Consider the following 25,093-nt stretch of genomic DNA (forward strand, 5'->3'; position numbering starts at 1 on the left):
AATATACTAAAAGATTAATGATCTACTTAAAAAAAAAAAAAAAAAAAAAAAAAAAGATAGATTACTAAACAAAGAGCATGTCAGAAGTGAGTATGTGGTGACTACGGGATGGGCCGGGGTACTTTAACAGAGACAACAGTGGGCTCCATGTGCCCTCTTGTGGTGAATGTTGGGTGCTGCAACCAGAGGAAAGGGGGAAACAAGATACCAACGATACAGAGAAAGAGGGGAAATGGAGGGAACAGAGCGTCACAGTTTCGGCCCTTATAGAAGTCACGTCCCGGCCGTCTGGTTACCCGCGGCAACCAGACATGATGTCATAGCCAGTTGATCTTGAATTTGAGAAGGGGTTTCTCGAGAGGGGGCGAGGGTGGGGGGCAGGAAAGAAAAGAGGGTGGTCACTGTCTGCTGCCAAGGATTTAGTGGGAGTGTTCATGGGAGATAGATGGATTGTGTGTATGTGTGTGTGTTTGTAAGAGCATACACAGAAGGAGAGAGAGGGAGAGTAACTAAGAAGGGAGAAGTTACAATGCCCTAGGCCTGCTGGGACAGTGCCCAGGGGAGTAGGGTAGCTGAGAAGGGCAGGAGGCAGAAGGGGGGTATTCATGCGACCTGTTAGAGTCAAACAAAACAAAAGGCTGCTTCCCTGGAGGCTCAGAGTAGTTTCCAAGGCTTGACTTCTAGAATGTTGGCGCATTAGCCCGCAGTGCCAGATCCTGCAGGCCAAGCGGGGCAGCCAACAACAGCGACGGTGACCCACTCCTGCTCCCTGCTCATGCTGAGTGGGAGAAACGTGAAGATGGCGCAAGTGACAGGGAGCGCCAGACTGCTATCCCCCTGCTGCTGCTTGACTATTTGTAGCCATTCACCACTTGGCCAAATTCATGACATACTGTAGTTCAGTCAAGAAACGGGCAGAACTGATGGTAATGGCCCAGATGACTGTTCTGTCACTCACTGTATTTAAGAGTTACATGTGTAGTGGGCAAAAGTCAACACAATGTATGGAGCCATTTTCAGGAACAAAATAACAAAGATATCTTACAGTACAACAGTTCAAATAGTTTGCATTTTGTTATATCCTCTGGTTGCCAGATTACATCTTTGGTTGGTCATTGGTCAGTTCACCATTTAATTCAGAACTCAGCAACTACTTTGCCATGAACTTTTGTACAGACGTCCATGAATCCCTTTAACTTCTATGATCCCACCTTAGAGCCAAGGTGCTTATGACTAAGGTATGGACAAATACCTGCAAAACCAATGACACTTCCATCAGCCTCAGCTGTACTTTGTCTTTCATGCAAATTACATAACGGAGACATGGTAACATGCTAAACTAAGATGGTGAGCATGGTAAATATTACTTCTGAACATCAGCATGTTAGAAATGTCACCCTGAGCATTTGAGCATGTTAACATTAGCATATAAGTCAAAGAAGCGGTTTGCCAAAACACAGCCTCACAGAGCTGTTAGTGTGACTGTAGACTGTTTGTTTTGCTTGTTTAAACTTAGTTTCTGGGAAATCATGTTTTTCCAGTCAGTTTGGTATAGCAGATTGCTGTTGCAGTTGGGAACAAAATTCTTTTTAAAGAAACACACCTTGACAGCTGTAGTTAACTCCCCGCTTTATATCTTTATGTCCACAGGCTTGGAGAGTTTCATATCCATCTAAGCTTTGCTCCAACTGCCATCCACAGTGTCTTTAAAAATCATCAAAGTGCAGGCGGTACAGTCATATTCAAGGGTGTTTTGTTATCATGTCCATCAAATCTTACTGGTTTTGACACTAACATGATCTCACCCCCACCCCCCTTCCCTCTTTTTTTCAGTCTTGGTTCCTCTGACAAGATCTGTGTACAAACCAGCAACTAGAATTCTTTCTTTACAATCGGAAATAGAAAAACAGAGAAACAACCCACAGGATAATAATTGTCCTCCAACCAACCCACTGACCGGCCCTGACAGTATGTCTCACCTGATACAAAATATAACCAAGCAACACAGGAAATTGCAGCAGCAGCATGACACTTTTAGAGGAACTCTGGACTCATTTACCCAGTCAGAGGGAGGACCCGTTTTAAGCAAAGATGGAAAGATGGAAAGATGAATGAATGGACAAGAGGAATGCCAGGATAGAGAAGGAGTAAGGGGACAAACAGCACCAAGCAGGCATCTCTCCCGAAAAACCACCGAACCAGCACAACACAGCAGAAAGGAGGAACCTGAGGATGAAAAAGTGGTCGACTTCTCCTACTTCATGAGGATGCATTGTGTAATGAATGGCAAAGAAAATCAACTGTCCAACAAAATCAGATTTTCCAGATGAAACATTTAACCTACAAAGCTACACCCACCATGAATCCACAGCCTGATCAAAGCAAAGACACAATTAGGTTTCCAATGAAAGCTGCAGTCCATGCTCCTGTGATGTCTGTCATCACCCAAAACAAAATCAAATTGACCAACGTTTCTCTCTCTCTGAGTGACCATTGACTTTATAAAGCCCCTCTTTTTACCCTACTACTAACTAGAGAGAGACCATGCCAAAACATTTCTTGATTAAGGGTTGCACTACAAGCTGAATCAATTAACACTAATCTTAATGATGTGCACTATTTACCTACAAGGCATGGGAGGTAAACCAGACTTGCCTATCAAGAGTTTTAAAGAGGAAAAATCAAGGTACAAGAAGCCTTCATGTGTCCTCAACCCCCATTGTTCAGTTCGACAAATCATTGGCCTCCGCTCGTTCTCACATTTCCCCGCACAACACACACTCACTACAATCTGTGCCATGACCACAGTATGTATGTACAATTGAAGACAACACACACTCACAGTTGCCCAGTCTCACCTTTTAGATTGTAGTATTTATTGGTGGTGGTGTTGTGTTATCATATTTTCATTTTAAATGCACATACAGTAAAGCCCAGTGAACTCTCTCTCTACCTATTTGATTAGATTTCCAAACCAATGCACATGCTGAAAATCTGTGTGTGTACATCATAACTGACAGTTTTCACGATTATAGACAGCAGCTATTGATTCCCCTTTTTGCCCTCTTGTAATGTAGATGAATGATTTTGTTCTCTTGTGTGTTCTCTTATTTGAATTTATTCCTTTTGGATTTGTACTATTTTATAATTGTTTTATATTTGAATGACAGCACCTTATAGAGAAACACAGTAAGAAGTGGGATGTTGAAGCGGCATAGACAGGGTGGTTAGCTTACCTGGACCAAATAGTAGTTGCAAAAACTTCAAGAGAAAGTTTGACATATTGAGAAATGTACTTATTCACTTTGTTGCTGAGAGTTACATGAGGAGATTAATAGCACTCTTCACTCTATATGGTAAATATGAAGCTACAACTAGCAGATGTTAGCTTAGCCTAGCATACTAATTGGAAACAGGGGGAAACAGCTAGCCTAACACTGTCCAAAGGTAACAAAATCCACAAACCAGCACTTCTTGTTTGTTTAGTCTATATAAAATGTTAAATTTAAAAACAACAAATTGCCGTTTTGTGGTGGTTGGGACCTGGCAACTGTTGACAGCCAAGAAATATTCTGGATCTTAGCCTTTGTAAAACAGTAAATTGTTATTTTTACACTTTGGTTTTTATGTGGGGTAAACAATGTGACATAGTGGTCTGCATGCAGTCTAGGAAGTGTAATGTTTATTGGTCACCACAGCACCTTGTCAGTTGACATTGCATTGTGTTGCGAATGTTACCCTCGGACAGAACCAGGAAAGCTGTTTTCTCTTGTTTCCAAGCTTTATGCTAAGCTAAGCTAACCAGCAGTTGGCTGTAGCTTCATATTTACTGTACAGACAAGAGTGGTGTCAATCTTCTCATCTAATGCTTAGCAACAAAGCAAATGAGTATATTTTCCAAAATCTCAAACTTCTCCTTTAACATGGTGTGTTTGTTCTCAGTGCTAGATAAACCCATTTGCCACACACTTTACTGCAGGACCACACAATGCAGGGTTTTGACAATCACAGGAAGCCTATCCTCTGGGAACTTACCTGCTGAACCGTACAAATCAACAAAATTAGCCGCATCTACTGTTTGACCCAGGTAGAGCTGCTGACTGGTGGTGGTGATATGTGAGAGATAGAAAGCCAGAATCAAGGACGGAAGGTTGCTGAAGATGGGACCCAGATTAAAAGAGAGAGTAGCTCTTCTTTCTGTCTCCCTAAAGTTTACCCTGTTGTTTACACTCCCAGACGAGCCGCTGCTCCAAGAGCAGAGGGAGCCACACTGTGGAGCAAAATGAATATGTGACATATCTGGCTGTTTTCAAAGAGGGTTTTCAGTAGGAGGATCACACATGTGCCCATTTTTTTAGGGTGCACAGGGTCAGGTAAAGGATATGGGTTGCTATTGTATTCCCCCCCAACACATGCGCACACACCAGCACTCCCCCCTAGCTATTGTGAATCGATGAGCCCTTAATGATCAAAACTGCACTAAAACAATCATGCCAGCCAACCTTTGTCAGTTTCTTTTTCATAAGAATTACAGTAGACTGACCACCACTTAGTATTCCAAATCAGTGGATGTATTATTGGGATAGAAACACACTTAGAGAGCACAGATCACCATTTCTTAGACACACAGACTCGTAAAAACCACTCACTATTAACGCAAACACATCCCCAGTGCCCAACTGAATTCAAAGGGAAGTCTTAAATATAGACAATCTGAGGAGGCCTTTATGCTTTTAATCATTTTATATCATTAGCCCATATATATTCAGACTGATTCAGTTATCTCCTGTTAAAAAGTCAAATTAAATTCACCCATCCAACCTCACAAAATAACTGGACTGCCTGGCCATGTTCTTCACTGCAGGGAAACACAACATAGTTGGCCAACGACTGGCGACCATCTCATCAGCTTCGTAGAGAGAACTAGCTCCGCTGAGTAAGACGTTAACGATGGCTAAGGTGATTTCTTTTCTAATCTATGGAAGTGCCTCTGTATTCCCATTATGCAATTTGTCAAACATGAATTCAGGTTCTTTTTCTCACATATAAGCTATAGTGAATGGTGAAAAATTTATGTCAGGAGAGGGAAAAAAAACGGTGACAGCTCACTAGATAATCGCAAGCATCTTTATATATAATACACATATATATTTATAGATATATACATTTTTTTTATTTGCAAGATAAGCTCTGTGGCAGTCTAGTTATTTTTTGAAGCATGGCGTACATCGCACAGTCATAGGATGCATCTCAAAAACTGCTGATTTGAGCTAAAGTACCAGTCTCCAAACCCACACTCGCATTAAATGACATAATAGAAAAGGAAATCCATGGCAAACACAACAATAGATACATAGACAGTGATGATAATGTAGTTGAGGATTTAAAAAAAAGAACAGATTAGGTTTTGTTGTTTTCTTTCTTGTTTTGATGGGAAGTATTGTTCTTGAAACTAAATGATGTATGTTGATTGAGCCATGTGCAATGCCTTGGTAGAGGAATTGTGTTTGTTTGTTAGCGATTGTTTGAGGGTGTCGCGAGAAAAGAGGGAAAACCCTCTATGTTTTCTTTTTTTTTTTTTTTTTTGTTCTTCAAGTCCACATGCTCTGGGACTCTAAATATGAGGGCAGCGAGAAAAAAATCCCAGTCTTTGTAAGTAAGTTTGGGGAAACTGTTTTTAATTTCCTTTTGGTTTTTTTTGTTTTGTTTTTTTTTTGTTTTTCCTTTTATCACTTTTTTAAACAAAAAATTCATTTCTGATAATTTGTTTTCAAAATGTGGGAGGGCTGAAGGAACAATTTTGCAACTCATAAAATATATATCACTATGAAAACTGGTGCTTTCGTAAAGAATAAACTACATTCAATCTCTATTATACATAAATAATAATAAACGAAATTAAGTGTTATCATAAAAGCAAATTTTAGGAAAACATGCATTATTCTATTTCTCTTTTTTGTATTTACCAAGGGGGGAGGGGTTCATTGTATGAAAAGGTTGTTGTGACAAAAGGCATTTTTCCCCCCCAACCTTTACACCACAGCAGAGAAATACAAAAAGAAAAAAACAAAAGAAAAAAAAAACATCTTTTTCCAGACTGTATCATCTTGTGTCCGACACAAGTGAGCCTAATGTGGGACAAAGACAAGATCTTCCCCAATTTGGGAGATGCACAAGTACGGATTCCTGAAAAACAAAGCAAAACAAAAACATCACTAGTGATGATAATGATGATGTCTGGTGAGATTTTCTTTTAATTTGGTGCCGATGTCTGGTTGGTTCAGTGAGAGGGAATTAGAGACTTCAAGATGCTGGGATGCTGTCATCAGTTCAAATGAGAACGTGAACCCCCCCACCCCACCCCCACCCCCTCCCCTCCCTTACCCCCCACCCCCCACCCCCACCCGATTTCCCACTGTAAATGATTATAAATATTTGTTTGGTGATGTAGTGTTATAGACTCAGAGCATCTTAAAGGTTGTCCCTAAAAAGTGCCTTTTGTTCACAGATTCCATCTTGTAATCCTGAGTGCCCATCTCAAAAGAAAAAAAAGTCCCCTCCTTCATACTTCTATATCTTTCTCTTCCTCTTCTTCAAGCTTTTTAAAGCAGTATACATAGTACTAAAGGAAATTGGTGTGATTTAGTTCCTCTTTTTATTGTTGAATAATTAAGAAAAGCTGAAAAAAAGACAAAAAAAAGAAGATATTTTCTGTCTTGCTTCTCTTCCTCTGTATCTTGTCTTCTGTCTATCTTGGACACTGGAGTAGTCTGTAGCTGCGTAACCTTCTCCTTCCTCCCTTCCCTCCTTTTCTCCTTTCTCCCTTTCTCTGAACGGCGGGGTTAAAAAAAAAAAGAATACGCAAAGATTTTTTTGTCTGAGCAGAATGCAGTTAGCTCACATGTTATTCTTGTCTGTACGCTTCACATTGTATTACCATACCCATCTTCTTCAGCTTCTCCATTCAACAGCTAATGTAAGTGAACAAGTTACACCACGGGGCTCTGGGCTGTGCTGAGGACAGGGGCTGGGTATTAGGGCAACAAAATAGTTTTCCCCCCTGGGAGTGGTCAATGTCAAATGAACCCTGGTGGAGGGATAAAAGCACTCACGGGAACTTTAGGTTTTGGACTTTGGCGAGGGAGATGACTGGTAGGACAGCTAGAATAGGCAGGTTTGTTTGTAATCCTTGTTTCTATCTATTTATTTTTTTTATAATTGAATTTGGATTTGCTTTTTGATTACTTTTTTGTCATTGTTACTGCGTATCTTAGGCAGCAGTAAGATGCTGTGTTGAGACCTTCAATTATGCACCTTTCTAGTGGTTGACTGAGACCAGCTGTTTAAAAAAAAAAGGAAAAAAATGAAACTGAAAAATAACTCGAAGCACCTTATAAGCGGACAGGTTCCACAGCATGGATACTGAGAGGCTCAGATTTAGCACAATCATTAGAAATGTTACACATTGTTTCACAATGTTATATTGAATCACCACCATTGACCAAAGTGATATGGTTCCAAAAGCTGTAAAACTAGTAGACTTTGGTGACTTATAGAGAAAGCACCTTGAAATTCCACCAGCAAAAATAAAGTGATTAAAGATTTATTTGTTTTGTTTTGCAAAAAAAAAAAAAAACATTTATACATATGCAACTCTTTATTTTTCTTCATCAAACAAATGAAGCCAGCAGCAGTATTATCAATCAAGCCTTGGTGAAAGCACCACAGCTGAGAAGCCATATCAGAGAGGAACAGGTTGCATGGAGCAGAGTGTGTGTGTGGTTTGTTGAAGGATGGTATCTTTAGTATCTGCCCCTGCACTGTTCAAAGAGCCCGGTCAGACCCTGTGGCCGAACCGTCCGCGTTTTTTTTTTTTTTTTTTTTTTTTCCTTTGTTTGTTTTTAACACGTTTTGTAGGACGCTGGGCCGTGTTTAGAGATGTGTAGACTGAGCCCCCTGGCCGGCCTATCCCCTCACCTCTGGCCCGTAACCCCTCCCATGATGAGTGCCCCTCCTCCTCCTCCTCCTCCCCTCAGAACAGTGTCCCATCCTCAGACACACCTCCCAGAGCCCATGGTGAAATGCATGTGTTAATTACAGTTTCTTTTCCATAATAATAATAAAAAACAGTTTGAAAAGAGCAACACCTTTACTTGATTGAATAAAAGGATGTTCTTGACTGTATCCTGCCTAGTTGTGGTTATTACTGTGTCATTTTGGTGATGGACAAGCAGCCATCTGTCTCTCATACATGGTCATGACCCAATAGGTGGTGGTGGAAGAGGTTCTCAGACCCTTTACTAAGGTAAAACAGGCATTAGCACATTGTAGAAATACACCATCACATATAAAAGTCCTGCATTTACTGCAGATCCTACTCAAATTAAAGTACCTTAAGTATCAAAAGTAGAAATACTTATTCTGTAGAAAAAATGCTCCCCATGAATATGACATTATATAATATACATTATATAACATGACTGTATATGACATTAGGTTGTTAATACTCAATGTCAGGGCGTAACAGGAATACATGTTACAGAGTTATGTGTTTAGAATACAAACTATGAGCTACTGCACTGTTACAGTTACAACTTATATAGTTGGTAATCAGAATAAAGTACATTCTTAAAATCAATATGTTACCTACTTATCTATGTCTGCATTATTCACTCGGAAGTGTGTAGTTTAGTTAAACACTTGCTGGTCAAATTACCTACCAGCCAAATTGCTAGCCAACCACAGATCAGCCTGTTAGCATAGTATCTAGCTTGCCAAGCAGGTATAGATAACAAACAGATCACTGAGTGGAGACCAGCCAAATTACAACATGCATGATGTGTACTACATATTTGCCTAATAAATTCTATCCAATATACTTATATTCCTACCATTAAATTCACACCCTAATTTTCATCTTGTCTTGTAATCTAATGGAATACAGGTCAAATTACATTTTTTTCTGTCATTTCTGGTGAAATACATTTTAATCACCACCACCAACCCCTGGCAAGAAACAACATTTGGCAGCAGAGAAAACTTACACATTAGCCCCTTCAAGGTTTAGCAAAATAGATGTAGTCCAGTGGTTCCCAACATAGGTTACAGGGCACCTCTAAAGGATCATGAGATGAATCTGAGGGGCTGTGAAAAGAAAAAATAAAACTTCTGTGACACATACAGTGCATTGTATTTCATGGGTTATACATATTTTGTTTTCAGTTAAAAAGTAACCAGTAACTACGGCTTAAAAAACAGTAAACATCCCAATATTTCCAGTACAATTACACAGTAGCGCAAAATATAAAGACTCAAGTAAAGTACAATTACCTCAAATTACACTAAAGTACAGTACTTGAATAATTGTACTTAGTTACTTTGCGCTACTACTCTTGGGCAACAACAGTCTCTTGCAGTGTGTTAAATGAACTTATTTGTTAGTTGCTTCTTCACTCTAGGGTTGTGTAGTCCAAGAGCCTTTAGTACAGGGGCTGAAATCCTCTACACATGTTGCTTGTTTATTACGTGTATCTGTATTGTATCCAATCCTATACTGCACTGAATGCCTTATACATATGGAAACCCTGTCTGGAAAATCAAAATCAGGAGCCTGGACCCTTTTACTGCCCCATATAAGCTGATGATGATGATGTCAAATTAGTCAACTGACCTGAAAAATCTTAATCTGTATCGTCAGCATCAATTTTGTGTTGCTACTTATTAATATGCGATTCTTTTAATTTTGTTTGAATGAAAGAAATTTGTTAGAACTACAGTGTATTTCTAACACTAAAAAATGTTATGGGGAAATCCATATGTACCTCACTTATGCAGTTTGAAGGTGTACTCAAATGTGATCTTAGTTTAACTAAGCTCACAGGTAGAGAAATTCACTTTTGAAGCTGCACTAATTATGAACAACGGATCAAACAACAATGTGTAATGCCATTTGTTACTTCTATGGCCTAAGGTCTATTTCTCCTGTGGTAGCTTCTCTGCATTGGCTCCCTGTAAAATCCAGAGCAGAATTTAAAATTCTCCTCTTTACCTATACAGCCCTTAATGGTCAGACACCATCCTATCTTAAAAAGCTCACAGCACCTCATTATCCCACTAGTACACTGCACTCCAAGAATTCAGGCTTACTCTTACAGTTTCCAAAAGTAGAATGGGAGGCAGGACATTCAGCTATCACACTCCTCTACTGAGGAACCTTCTTCCACTTTAAAGAGTAGTCTTAACACTTTCCTCTTTGATAAAGCTAATAGTTAAGAGCTAGCCCAGACTTGCATGAACCATCCACTAGTTCTGCTGCTGTAAGCTAAGGGACCCATGATGCACTGAGCTAGCCTCTCCTGTATATATTCATATCCCATAAAGGCATGTTACAAACTTTTCTGTAGTTTTGTGCTCTCTTGTCTCCCTCCCGTCACTTTCTGCAGGTATTTCTGCCTCCAGAGCTGTAGAGTCTGGATCTGTGATCATGAGTGACCTACTGCCCCCAACATTATTGTCGTCTCCCTCTGTCTCTCAACCAACTAGTGCAGGCAGATGGCTGCTCACCCTGAGCCTGGTTCTGCTCGAGGTTTCTGCCTCTTAAAAGAAAGCTTTTCCTTGCCACTGTCACCTAGTGCTGCTCATGGTACGAATTGTTGGGTTTTACAAGGTTGGGTGTATACAGTCCAATGCAACGAGGAATGCAAAGACCTTTACATTGGCAAAACAAAACAACCACTACACAAACGCATGGCCCAACACAGGAGAGCTAACTCCTCAGGTTTGGACTCTGCTGTCTATTTACATCTAAAGGAGAAAACCCACACCTTTGAGGACACAAGGTCCACATCCTGTACAGAGAAGACAGATGGTTTGAAAGAGGAGTAAAAGAGGTCATCTATGTAAAAGTAGAGAAACCATCCCTCAACAGAGGAGGTGATCTAAGACACCACCTATCTCCAATTTACAATGCCGCCCTTCCATCCCTTGCATGTGGGGATAGTAAGGCTGGATTAACCCACTAGAGGGCCCCTTCTGATCAAGTGAATATTTGAAATCCTGTTTGGTTTGAACAGACTGAATGAGATGTATGATGATGCTGCTAATGAGGCACAGGGAGTCAAAGGCCTGAAAGACTGCTGATATTTAATGTAGCACAGCATAGTCTAAGATCATGTTGATGCTGTAGGACAGTTGCCAGTAAAAACTGCCTTCACACATACAGAATCAGACTGGAGACAGGTTGTTTTTTCTTTTACAGTTATTGTCTGTTCATGGACCCACATTAAGCGGAGAATCTTTGCAGTCAAAACAAACAGTTGCCACACATTCCCAACTCACACATCACAACTAGGCCAGCCATTACCATAATAAGCTTCATAATACAGTAATCTGTAGTGGACAATCAGCCCATCTGCACATACAGTATGATGGTGATGATGGATTAGACCTGCTCCTCACAGAGCAATTTCATCTCAGTTGTTTTGTGTGTAGCTGAACCTCAGTATGCATAATAACAATTTGTCTTCCCCTGCATTCGTTGTCTTCAAACCGAGGAGACAAAACACAGGTCTCACAGACAGGGGTTGGTTTAGAAACTTCTGAATTTGGGCGTAGGTAGGGGTCTTGGGGATGGCAGAATGGCACAGTTTTAAGGAGGGGTGGCAGCATTAGCCTCTAAATGCACATTGAGGGCCAGAAAATTTAGACAATAACAGGTAAGTTAATTTAGTGTCATTTTCTTTTATTCAGAATTTAATCTAAGCTTTATGAGAACTCAGATTCATTCAAATCAAATGGTTTTAATATGTGACTACACTTTGCCTCAGGTTGGAAAGATAAAGGTACGGTATATTTATTCTAACAGAAACTTTAGCTAGATTTGGATCCCAGTTCTTTCCCTTAAGTGCCTGAAAGCAATGTTACACAGGCAAAAACATTTGCTTTTCTAGACATTGCAGTACAATGTACGATGGTCGTAATCTTTTAGAACCTGTTAAGAAATGACCAGAAGAAAGTCATTGCATGATGACTCAATCACATGACACTGATAAAACCACATGCAGATGGTTTACTCCTCACCAAGCAGTACACACAGATTTGCCTGCAAAAAAAACAAAGAAAGGACAGGAAAAAAGCATACAACACCTAGGAAGTTAAATGTGTGGGCATTTAATCATTTTGGTTATGTAGTTAATTTAAGTAGATAAAGAAATATGTGGTCCCACATACAGTGGGTCAACTCCTTGCAAGCTGAAACAGCCTTACAGTTATGAGCATGGGCTGTTCCGAATAAAAAGTCCTCATTTTGGTAAACTGGGGGGAAAATACAGTATATGATGCCAGAGAACTCCCAACATAACTGCCACCATATATTCCAAAGCATTTTAGTTGCAGTCTTTGCATCGCCTAATAACTTAATGACCAGTCGCTTCTTAAGTTTCGCCCTCTATTGTGTTTTTAAATCATAATAGCTATAGATCTTAGATCTTAAAAAATACATAATTAGAAACTTGAAAATCTGATGTTTAAGTTGCACAGTAGATTTTTCTGGGTAGTGTTAATTAGCACCAGAAGCAATCAGCATAGACAAAATGGTTCCACATTTGAGTAACCTAAACAGGCAGGCACAGCAATTGCAGTGATTCTGATAGGCTGCGGTGTGTGCAGCTACCATGGCAGAACAGATGAGGGGTAGTACAAGGTGAAAAGAATAACCAGATATTTGTCAGTTTAGTTCCCATTTTTTCCCCAGACTGATAGACCCCAGCTACATAATGTCAGAAAAACAGAGGGCAGCACGGTCCAGTGCGTCTCTGCCAGTTTCGTTCTTGGACGTACATACATGAGGCTTACAGAGGTACACACAAGCAGTTACGCACACTGATAATGTTGTCGAAGTGCAGTGAGGAGAATGTGCTTCCATACAATCCAGCTACAGCATTAACAAACTTAGAGAATGCAAATTGATTACTTTTTCATCTTAACTGTATCGCATCCATCTGCACAGGCACACAGACATGTACTCACACACGCAGACACAAGCACACACACGCTCTCGTCGCAAAACCCTCAGCCCCTGTTGCCCCCCACCCCACCCCCCTCCCTAATGTTCACAAAGCGCATCTAAAATCAAATTATAGATCTCCCCTAGACAAACCCCACACATTCCATTGGAATTCACGTGGATTTTAGAATTCTTCCACACTTTTTCACCCCCCGGCCTCTGATAATCCAAGTCTGACCTTCCTGCACACAGCCTCCGCTTTGTGTTAAGCATGTAACCCCACCTTAACCTAACCCACCCCCATTTCCGGTTCCCATCCCACTGCCGCCGCCGCCGCCACCACCACCCTCATCCCCATCCCCACCCCCACCCCCACCCCCCTGCTGGCTCTCCCCTCTCCTCCCCTCCTGATGGGTTGAGCTGAGGTTGGTAGCTGTACAGTAAAATTGGGGGTGCAGTCTTTATGCTGAGCCGAAGAGGGGAAGGGCAGGAGGGAGGAGGAGGAAGGCAGTGATCTGTGTTCAGTCATCCTCCAGTCCCTGGTTGAGGAGAAAGTTGGCTGCCAGGTTCTCGTTCTTCTCGCAGGCAAAGTAGGCCTGGATCACCAGAGCCTCAGGAAAACCCAACGCTTTTAACTGCTCAGGTAGAACAGATAGGGAGTAACAAAGGACAGGAAAGAAGATTTTAAGGATATGCAACTCTTCATTTGAAATGCTGGATTTTACTGGACAACAGTAAAACACATTTTCAATATTTGGTCATTATTTGTAACTCACCCTTTCGATGGCTTCCTTCTCCTGAGGTGTAACCTGGATATAGTTAACAGGTGCGCCCTCCTCCCCTGCTGCCCCCATCTCTCCAACCTCTGGCGCATCTCCCCCCTCTCCCACTGGCTCATTCAACATCTGGATGAATAGCTCCTGATGCTGACTGATTTGCTGGGGAAGACACACAAATGAGATGAAGAAGTTATGATTCAATCTTTGGAAGAACATCTGTGTAATTGACTATTGTCTTTAATTAGTTTTGTAGAAGATGGAACTCTGTAGATGTAGATATGCTTAATAAAGGAGAGAAATTCCTGCCTTATCAACAGTATAATCACCTTAAGTTTTAACCAATCATTATCCTAAAAGCTGCTGGGAGACAGCAACTCAAGCATTTTCACAGCAAGGACACAACATAGCTCCACGCTCATTGTGAGAAGTTTTCTTGCATGCACCTGGTTTGAAGATCGCTCAGTGTTGTGAGTCAGTGTGTTACCTGTAGAAGTTGAGGGTTCTCTCTGCCTAGCTGCTGGAGAAGAGCTGGAAGCAGAGCAGGGTTCTGCTGGATGGCCTGTCTCATGTGAAGAAACTGGGGCTGGGTCCGCAAGAATGCAAGTGGGTTATCTCCTGGTGACAAAATTAACTATGAGCAAGACAGCACACTGAATCAATTACATGCTAAATATTACATGCTAGATACATGAATACCTGAATTCTTATTTTAAAACAGTGACCAGAGTACAACTTGTTAAATATGCTCTCATCATCATCAAATGTGTCTTCCAGCAACCCATGAGCCTCTACCCCCGCAGCTCAAATGAGACATTGTAGTTTAACAAGAAGTCAGGCTACAGCTGACTGCACACTGCTCCCCAAGTTCACACAGTGAAGTTGCCGAGTTCACACACCCATCCTATATTCCCATTAAGAAGATCCTTGACTCCACCACTTTTGCTTGTTTACACTTAATCAAACAAAAAGTGTGTGATTTTAGATAGCATGCCATTAGTGCAGAATCAGACGTGACATGTAAACACTGCAGCCTCAGCATTGGTTGGTGTCTGTTCCACCATGCTGGCTTTGCTTTTCACTCAGACGATGATTCTGTGGAATAACGACGGCATAACAATCCCACACTGAACAGACTGTATAAAAAGGGCTAAAGGCTAGCTAGCCAGCTGATTAGGCATAACAGGTAAATAAGACAACTGTCTTGTGAGCAGAGCTAAACAGCAGCACAAACTACAGCCTCTAATATCATCACACAGTCTGAATTAACACCTCTCTAAAACAGCTTCAACAAAATCTGAACAGTACAGCTTTCATGAAGGTAGACTTTATTGTTGGCCTGTTGTAGTAGACTGTATTAGTTTTACCTAGGTGTACCTCATATACTGACAGTATGTATACACATTCTTTCCATGATGATCACATATCACCTCAAAGATAACGGCTAGAACTAAAAACTATTTTCTCTATTAATCAACTGTTTGGTCTACAACACACAATAAATAAAACAGTGAAAATGCTGATCTCAACAACCTACAGCAAAGAGCGTCATCATCAAATGTCTTTCTTTTGTCAGTTTAAAACCTCCAATCATTCAAGTCATAATAATGACGACCAAGAAAAGTAGCAAAATCTTACAATTAGAACTTTGTCATTTTTGTTTTAAGCAATCAATTAATTATCAAAATAGTTCCCAGGAACTATTAATCAACTACACATTGCAGCTCAGTCCTGACAGTCATAAACACAATGATGCTTTTATGGACTCAGAGTGTCTCAGAAAGTCTCCACAGAGTGATGAAACTTTAACAAAGGTGCAGGTTTGGTGGCACCTAACAGGTCTAACAACAATTTATTCATGCCTATGGCAGAGAAACATTCAGTGCCCAATGAGTCATATAATGAGTCACTGCCTGTCAGTGAGGCAGTGTCAGTTATTTAACACAGTTACCTGAAAAAGGGCCCTATCTATGCCCAGCAGCAGTCTGATATTTACATGTTCTGGAACAGTCTCCCAGGTGGTGTAAGTTACCTTCTAGTGTTAATGTTGATTTATGGTTAGTATTTGGGGCCAGGACAGCAGTTTTAAAATACAACCAATAAATTACCATTAGCCAGTAAGGCTTTTGTTTTGTTTTGTTGTGTTTTTGAGCAGCAGAGACACATAAAGCTTGACTACATGTACTTTTGGACTAAATGGAGTTGCATGCCTCACCCTCTGCTAGAGATGGGGCTTCTGTGGGTCCAGATGCAGGGGCCTGTGCTGGTGGATTACTCTCCTGGACTGGGCTACTGGGTATGCCCTGGAAAGACACAAATACAACTATTATTCACCCACATGTACAAACACACATTTTTTAGGATGTTGATGAGATGTACTTTTATTGAAATTCAACAATGTTAATAAGAGAGATGTAGGCTGTAGTTTGTGACACTGTTGATTTGAACTGCATTATACTTGAGGAGCATTTTTAATCCACATCATTTTCATCAATGAGGGTGGACTAAATATTAGAAAACACCTCTCAACGTAATATTCACTTCCCTCACAGTGCACAGATCAAAGCTTTTGTCAGTGTGCTTGTATCAGATCATACAGAGCATGTTTCATTATTCATTAAAACTAAAACTATTTACTTTATATTAGGGCTAGACCGATTATCGGACGGACCGATATTCAGCATTTTGACACATCTGCCTTTTTTTAATCCGATGGCGGATAAGAGATCAGTTTAAAACTGGGTTATTTTGGCTCTGATGCAGCCGTGTCTCTCTGTCTGCAGTCACTACTCCGTCTCAAGCATAGCCCCACCCACAGCACCATCTGAGTGGTTACACGCAGAGCCACAGCACGAGTAACAGCCAATCAACAGTGAAAGCTGTGCATGCACAGTGCTCACACACATGGCAGAGAGGAGAAAAAGTTTTGCTGGGTGGAGAAGCTCTGAGCTAAGAGATGCTGCTGACCCTGGGAACTCCCTGCACTTTTTGTTTTTGTTTGAACTTAAAACAAAGATAAGTGAAAGATAAAATAACATTTCAGTGATATTGAAATGTTGGAAAACTTTATTTACTGTAGAAAACGTTAGGGAGCTATTTATTTGTTTAAGTTTTCATTTAAAATCCAAATTTTGAAGCCAATATTTTCAGTTTTACTGTAAATGAATATTGGCTCCAAACATTGGTTATTGGCCTCCTTGACTACTAATAATCGGTATCGGCCCTGAAAAAACCTTATCAGTCTATCTCTACTTTATATCTGACTGTGTGTAAAAGCAGTGACCACAACGAAATGTGTTGGAGTGACCAGAGCTTAAGATATTGCTATTGTATTTCTGGAATAATTTAATCTTTTTCTGTAGGAATTTACATGTCACAAGACAACGGCAGGGGAAATACTGCGCACTAAGACAATTAAGAGAGGGTGGTCTCGGTCCAGTCCCATTCAAACTCTGGAGCAGTTCATTTGTGGTGGGAATGTGATCTAGAGTGAGGGGAGTGAATCTTCTCACATGGTTTGTGGTGATGCATTTTTGTTCGCTTGGATTTTTCTGTGTGAAAAGAAACCAAACCGAGGGGAAAACCCTCATTAGTTTACGAACTCATCAACTGATATGGACCAGAGCAAACCAACCATAGATGTGAAAACACCTTCAGATCTATATTCATATATGAAGTCTAAAATATGAATATGAAGTTGGAGTAGCAGTGGGCTGTTTTTGCTGCAGTTTTATTGCCTGTCTGAACACAGGTCTAAATTTTGAGAATAAAAAGAGGAGTGACTGGGCAGAGGATCTAAGAGGCCTGGTTGCTGAATAGGTGCTGAGGGTGTCAGACATATTAACTGATGCTCATGTAAATAGAGCAACACAAATAGAGCAGCTAAAGTTTAGCTGCAAATACTAAGAATGATTTCACTTTCTTTGTTTGTGTGTGTGTCTGTGTGTGTGTGTGTGTGTGTGTGTGTGTGTGTGTGTGTGAGACTTACAGTGAGAAGGTACTCTACAGCTCTGTGGGGGTTGTTGAAACTGGCCCTTAGTGCAGCCACCACTCTCTCCCTTTCGTAGCCCATAGACATGATCTCTGTCAGCATCGCCTCATACTCGGCCCCAGTCACTGAAAACACAGCACAGACACAGATGACCAAGTTACTGACTCTACATAGTTTGTATATTTGCAAAGTTAAACCATCAGGAATGTCTTAACCAGGAAATTGTATTTCGAATTATCTTTAGCAAGTATGCAAAAATGCAGCACTTAATTTGCTAATTCAAAACCATTCCAAAACTTAAAGAGTAACATAAAATTAAATGCACTTTTTGAGTTAGTAAATTACATGAGTAAGTTTCTTACACTGTCTTTTGATCCTGGTTCTATTTCATAGTGTTGACTGCAACAGACATTTAGACCCCTCATGTATGTAATTATACTTCTATGAATTCTAGTTCATCACCAATATTATATCTAAGCATAAGCAATATGGAGTTGCATTTAAACCTAGAAGTGGGTGAGAATTTGATTCTCAAACACAGACTTAGGTCTGTATACCTTTAATTATAAACCATGTTCCAAACTCATAAAACTTATGTTGGATTTCTTCCATTAATTTATAGGATTATATAAGTATAGAACTACACAGGATAAATGTTTCTGTACATAGATCATGAAAACAACAAAGAAAAAAACACACACTAACAACTGAATATAAACATCCAATATTCAACAATATGGGCTTTACTGGTAGCATGACGTTTTCCAAGCATGCACATAATCTATGAGTGGAACAAATGGGAATCCCCATCACTTTCTGTGGCAGTGTGACACCACAGTAAAGGATGGCTTACTTTTGTCACAGCCTAAATATAGGAATGGAATGTATTGCACTGCAGCCTGTAAAGTCCCTGACTCACAGCAGTAACAATTTCTGGCACAGCAAGAATAACCTTGGATTTACACAAGAAATGCACTACTGTGATATTAACACACTAGTAACACTGTTAATTGTCTGAAATTGTACAATTCACATTTAACAACTATGAGCAAATGCTCAAACTACTGCAGAGGTGAACAGGCTCCAGTTGCATGTGTATGATGTAAGTCTGGCAGAGACCCATCCATTACCCACCAAGTGCTGAGGAGGCATCCAAACCCTGGCTCCCGCCACTGGAGCTACAAAACATAAAAGATGAAAAGAAAAATCAGACACTCTACACAACATTTCTGTGATTCCATGGTGAAGAGCAAAGCAGTAAAACAATGCTGACAACTGAATTTAAAAATCAAGATCTATTCCACGCAATCAAGTAAATAAAATGTCACATTACAGATTACTTAGTTAAAATGAAAATGCCTGTGTTAGATATAAAGAAAAAATGGCATAATTGGATTTAATTCTAACCAGTGAATGACTCATGTTCTTCCTGTTTAACATGTAGTTTGACAAATTAATTGTTCATTCCTTTGTTGTTCCACTCTCCATTAAAATACATCTGGGTGGGGGTCAATCTGCACAACCGTTCACCCATTTCACTTACTAGGACTAAAATAATACAAGAATTAATATTGCACATATGTTATTACATTTCTAACTAATATTGCTTTCGCGGGTAAAGGGTTAAGAAATTAAAGCATTTAAAACATTATAAATCTTGTCAACAAACAGAGTGGAACATACATGAAAGTACACTTGTGTGTTTTAACAGGGCTTGAGTGTGCCACTGTCAAAACATTTATTTATATTTTACTTAGAATTAAACTTCAAGTTAGTTTGTATCTGGAAGATCGGGACAAATTAGTCAGATTTAGTGAGATAATAGCTACATTAACGGAAAATGTATTATATGTATTATCATTAAATCATGGTTATTCTTGAATAAATAATAATTTACATTCAAACGTATCATTATATCTGACGATGACTGCTATGCAGTTTTCCATTCACTTGCTGATATGATACTTTGAACAATTAAGGCTGGAAAATGATCCAAGTGTTAGATCAGTTATCTACAAAGAGCTCACGCTGACTGTCTTGACTGACTGACTTAGCAAAAAAGGCACAATCCACTAACTCCTTTTTTAACTTTAATGACGATACAGAGCAGGAGTTTGGCTGCAAATACAGATGTAAAATAACAGCCAACAATGTCTTTTGTTTATTATGTGACAAGACTGTTAGCAGCACTGATTCTGTTTGTGACTTTGAACATTTGGGAACAGTAAAAGGGCATTTATGTTTTAAAAAGCTCACTGTCACAACAAAGTGCTCTGGATTAAACTCTATATATAAATATCTAAAAAACATTAACTGTGGTATTAATTTCAACCATATCTGCCAGTAAAACTACCTGGCCCATTAATCATTTGGTGTATAAAATGTAAGAAAACATTGTTTTTGGATTGCCTAACATGACATGTTTAAATGTTTAAATGGATTGCTTTACATTGCTTCTTTTATTCAACCAGCAGTCCAAAACCCCAAAATATCCACTTAATTGACCTACATGTCAGTAATAATTTGAATGTTTACTTGCAAAATAACTAATACAATTAAGAAATTATCAAATTAGCTGACAATTAATTTTCAATCAATCCAGCATTGCAGTTCTAAACAATACACACAAAGTAGCAGATTGTGATTACCTGGCTGGCTGTTGTGGTTCTGTGGCTGCGGCACTTGGCTCCTCTTTGGCCTCCTCGGGGGGAATGGGGACAGCTGCTGGGGCAGGGACTGGGGCTGGGGCAGGGGCTGAGGCTGGGGTTGTGGCTGAGGCAGCTGTTGATGTGGAGCCAGAGTCCTGTGCAGGGGGCTTGGGTGCTTCTGAAACTGGGGGCGAGGCGGCAGCTGCAGGCTTGGCCTTTAGTTAGTTCAAAAGAAGGTGCTGTTAGTCTAGTAACTTAGTCGTGAAACTGCTGAATATTACAATCTGCCAATAGAGTACCTGATTGTTGACAGCAGATTAGCTAAAAAATGTCAAACACTACAACACTATAAAATCCAGTGTCATCTGTAAGCACTGCATTAAGTTCTCACCTTGGACACCATCACTACAACAAAATTCTTCTCATCAATTTTGTAGTCCTTAATAGGTGTGTCATCTTGCAGGATTTTTCCAGCATATATGAGCTTCTGCCCAGAAACAGGAAAGTTGTCTTTGCCTCTTTCTGCTTCTATCTTCTCTTTCAAAGCTTTCACCTGATAAGAAAGAGAGGAATCAAACTGAAATGCAAGCACATCCTAACGATTTCCCAATGCTTTATATAAATATCTCCACTCAGTGAAAAATGGCAGTCTTTCATTCACCTCGCTAATACCTCTTCCAATATTCTACCAAACGCCTATTAAGTAAAAAGACTATCTAGATGGACCATCGACAATGTCATTACCACAGAGAAGCATCATAGCTGAGTTGCAAAAGGCTGTTGAGTTAGAGCATTGTATATGCAGCGATGTCATTCAGATGCAGTGTATCACACAGCATGACTGTGCTTACTATAAATACAAGTGTAAAATCACATGTAAGATGTTCCACGAGTAATGAAAGCGATATGTCGTTAATAGATGGAGCAACACAATCTAATGTTCACTTAGCGCTGGCCTTACTGGCTACATGACAAAGATGTGAACATGCTAACAAACTTAGCCAGCTTCTTAGTGCGCTACCAGTAAGGCTAATCGTAATTGTCATTCGCGTTAGCATTAGCAGTAATACCGTAGCGGGCAGCCTGGATTTATCATATAAGTTACAGCATTGCGTAGTAAAACAACATTAGATATTGTCGAGGAGCAGTAGCAGCAAAGTAACCACGACACAAACTTGAAAGGACGAAAAAGTCGTATGCAGTTGTGTCGCGATGACTTTGTTAATGGGTTGTTCAGCTAGCTAACTGGCTAACGTTTGCTAGTAGGTGAGGTTTCGCGTTGTTTAGCACCCTGATTCATGTGGTTTGCTCTTTTGTAACACGTGCAGTTAATGGGCACCCATTTGCTGAAACTTCATAAATTGTTCCTTAATTGGCGGTATCAAGTAAAGCCTAAGGCTCTACGCGCAAATTTAAAATATACCTAGTACTGTTAGCTAAAGTTAGCAAGTTAGCTAATAGCCACTCACCGTTTGTTCGGGGTCTATCTCAATTTGAATAGTCTGCTGCTGCAGTGTTTTAAGCGTGATCTGCATGGTAGCGGTGGCTGACGTTTTGTCAGATGTGCTTCAAATGGAGAAATAGGTGCTCGCTAAGCAGTTAATTTGTTTTTAAAGTTGGCGTTTCGGGTAAGATAACAACTAGCCGAGAAATGTGTGTATCCATGAGCACTCAGCAAATCGCCATCTTTAGTGACAAGTTGGTGGTGCGGCGAGAAGACCTCCGCTGCTGAAAGGTACGAGATCTCGTGCTCTTAGACGCGACTATGGCAAGCCGCTTTAACGAGTTACCAAGCATTTTGAATAGTCCTAATTAACATTTGCCCAGTAATAATGACAATTCAAGATATCTTCAACTCCAGACCGACTGGTGGGAACAATAATAATTCAGTCAGATATCAAGACATAATCAAGCTATCGTGTCTTTTGTTTCAGCGCAAGTTTACTTTTTTCCTTTCGAAAGCTACCTCCAATTCATTTATACTAATTTAAACAGTAATTCAATACCAAACTTTAACCTGTCTAAATAATATTTTTTACCAGTGAGAATGATTTCAAAAGTTGTATTAAGAATATTATTTATTTTTAGTATAGTATATATAGTTTTAACTATGTGAATGGGAATGGTGACGGTGACAACAAAACTACCAGGACAGACACTGAGATGTCAGTCGAGCCCAGTCTGTACATGCAATTGCAATCCTGAGAAGAGGTCTTATCTCTCTTAACAGAAGTGTAAACACCTGTGTCTGGACTATAGGTGTGTAAGGACTTAAATGACTTAAATACATGAAATTATTTGCTTGCTACAAAGACAAAGTAGGTGTATTGTGGAAGAAGGGTAAAGTAGTTCTTATTAATGTCTTTAAAATTATTTATTAAGCATTTGATTCACTGGCATTAATAAAGCTCTTAGTCACTCCCGGCCGGCTGAACACTTAATTCCACTCAGTTAAATCTAACAATAAACTGCTACATTTTAGTTAGAAATAATCAGTTGGTGGTTTTTGTTTTTTACATTACATTGCAGTGTCAAGTGATCATTTAGTTTCACCATAAATGCAGTTATTGTCCAAATATTGTGTTTTTAGGATGATATTTTCATTAATTTTATCAATGTTACTATGTTACTATGCTAAATAGTTTCCTCTATGTTGAGAAGTAAAGAGAGATTTTGAATACATGTGAATCATCGTCTTGTGCAATCACAGACAGACATAGTGTCTCCTACAGACACCCATTAATGTTAAAGCACTGTGCTGTAGACCTAATAAGTAGCATATTGACTTCTCTGAGAGAACTATGTGGCCTAGTAGCCTAAACTATAATGGTTTCTGACTGCCTCTCCCTGGAAGAGAAGGAAGTGCACTATGATGACCACAATCATAAGTGAGATAAATATATGGCTACAGTATGGAGCTGGTCAGGTTAGCTTAGCTTAGTACAAAGATTGGAAACACAGGGAAACAGCTAGCCTGGCTCTGTCTAAAGGTAAAATCTGCCCACCAGCACCTCTAGAGCTCACTAACATACCTTGTTGCATCCTGTTCAGTCAGTCCGTTCAAAAACCAAAATGTTAAATTGACAAGTTGATGTGTTAAAGGAGTTATGTGCCAGACAGATTTCTTGGACAGGAGCAGTGACTTCATGAAATCTTGCTGTCTTGTGGCAAGCTGTTTCCCCCTATTTCCAGTCGTTGCGCTAAGCTAATTGGCTGCTTGCTGTAGCCTTTTATTTGTCCCAGAGGCATAAGAGTGGTACCGATTTTCTCATCTAAATCTTGGCAATAAAGCAGTATAGTGGAGAGTGTATTTCCTGATTTATTTAAATGTTATGCTAGCCCATAATTACATGAAATAAACGTTTTCATAATAGAAGAAACATTTCTTTTGGCTGTTGTGAGTCAATGCTTTTAAACACTGTTCAACAGAGGACAGAGAATTGTTGAGACACTTCACATCTGCAGATTTATGTATTATCATTATGGGCTATCACCCTTTCTGTATATAATGCACCTTTAATTGATTCAAAATACTGTTTAATAAATAACAAATGAACTTGAGTAAATGAGCTGTGACCGCTGACTCCATGGCAACCAAATATTGCAACAACAAAATATCCTGTTAGTTTCAACATTTTTGCTGCCAAACCTCTCACACAGGCTTTACATGTACAGTTTTCTGATGCAGTCAGCAGGGGGCAGAGTTTGACTACTCAGAGACAGGCAGTACTGCAGATTTCAGGACAAAGCAGCACTGGAAGGGAGGAAGAGTAGAAAGCCTGGGAGAAATTTTTAAAATAGACGAATGGGTGGATAGGTGAATGAGTTCACTCACTTAAACTTATGCAACTACTCCTGTTGAGAGTCAGGGAATGCAAGAATAACTTTGGCCACTCACTTGTTATGACATATATGCTTATTATTGAAGGGACACAACAGAGAGAGCATTTAGAAAACCTCATACCCATACATGCATGTACACTGTGGCAGTTGCTGTGTGAGCACTGCCATAATCTGATTTAATCCACAAGAATAATAGCCTATCTGTGTAATTTATTCTGCCTTTTTCTCATTCCAAGCCACATCACCAAATTACACATCCACCCACACACACAACATACATATACATTGCACCGGCTGTGACCACCAGTCACGCCTCCCAGCAAGCATTGCGACATAAATATTTGATCAAATTGCCCCCAGATCCATCGTTCAGTGCCAAGTTTCCCAGGGTCTCCCTGTCGTTTGTCACCTTTAGACTTTAGACTTTTTTCATCCTCAACTCCACCATTTCTTCTATCTATCTATCTTTTACAAAGTGGATCCTGTTCTTAAACTGAGGTTAAATTTGGTGAATGGGGAGAGGGCTAGGTGGTAGATGAGGTCGGAAAAGGACAAAAAGACTAGAGGAAAGTGAAGATTGTCAGAAAGTGGAAGTGAAGATGAAGGGAGGGATGGAAATAAGGAGAGACTGAGAAAGAAGAACGAGAGACTAGGAGTAAGTGTGTGTGTGTGTGTGTGTGTGTGTGTGTGTGTGTGTGTGTGTGTGTGTGTACGTGTGTGTGTGTGTGTCTGCATGAGGGTATAGTGCCCTAAATGTGTGTTCATCTGGGTTAATTCTCAAGGACAGAACTATTAAAGATTAACAACGAACCATCATGTTTTATTGAGACAA

The 25,093-nt window shown here is 39.9% G+C and overlaps 2 protein-coding genes across 19 annotated transcripts in view; one reads left to right on the forward strand and one right to left on the reverse strand.

Moving 5' to 3' along the window:
* The window catches only part of nfixb (nuclear factor I/Xb), a 140,723-nt gene extending 132,539 nt beyond the window's left edge, over nt 1-8,184 (forward strand). For all 18 annotated transcript variants that reach the window (XM_018698570.2, XM_018698572.2, XM_018698580.2 and 15 more), the window contains one exon: nt 1,834-8,184. In XM_018698570.2, the coding sequence (XP_018554086.1) occupies nt 1,834-1,848 (15 nt within the window). In that variant the 3' untranslated portion in view covers nt 1,849-8,184. The remainder of the gene's footprint in view (nt 1-1,833) is intronic.
* A 2,938-nt stretch (nt 8,185-11,122) lies between these two features.
* On the reverse strand, nt 11,123-22,149 carry rad23aa (RAD23 homolog A, nucleotide excision repair protein a). The gene is made up of 9 exons (XM_018698567.2): nt 21,888-22,149; nt 20,810-20,971; nt 20,419-20,633; nt 18,905-18,948; nt 17,768-17,895; nt 15,995-16,082; nt 14,267-14,397; nt 13,780-13,941; nt 11,123-13,638 (listed from the first exon to the last, which is right to left on the reverse strand). Exons 1-9 carry the CDS (start codon nt 21,951-21,953, stop codon nt 13,525-13,527), a joined length of 1,110 nt encoding a protein of 369 aa, XP_018554083.1. The 5' UTR covers nt 21,954-22,149; the 3' UTR covers nt 11,123-13,524.
* Nucleotides 22,150-25,093: the final 2,944 nt, after the last annotated feature.

This window comes from Lates calcarifer, linkage group LG11, assembly GCF_001640805.2.
Source record: "Lates calcarifer isolate ASB-BC8 linkage group LG11, TLL_Latcal_v3, whole genome shotgun sequence".
Lineage (NCBI taxonomy): Eukaryota > Metazoa > Chordata > Actinopteri > Centropomidae > Lates > Lates calcarifer.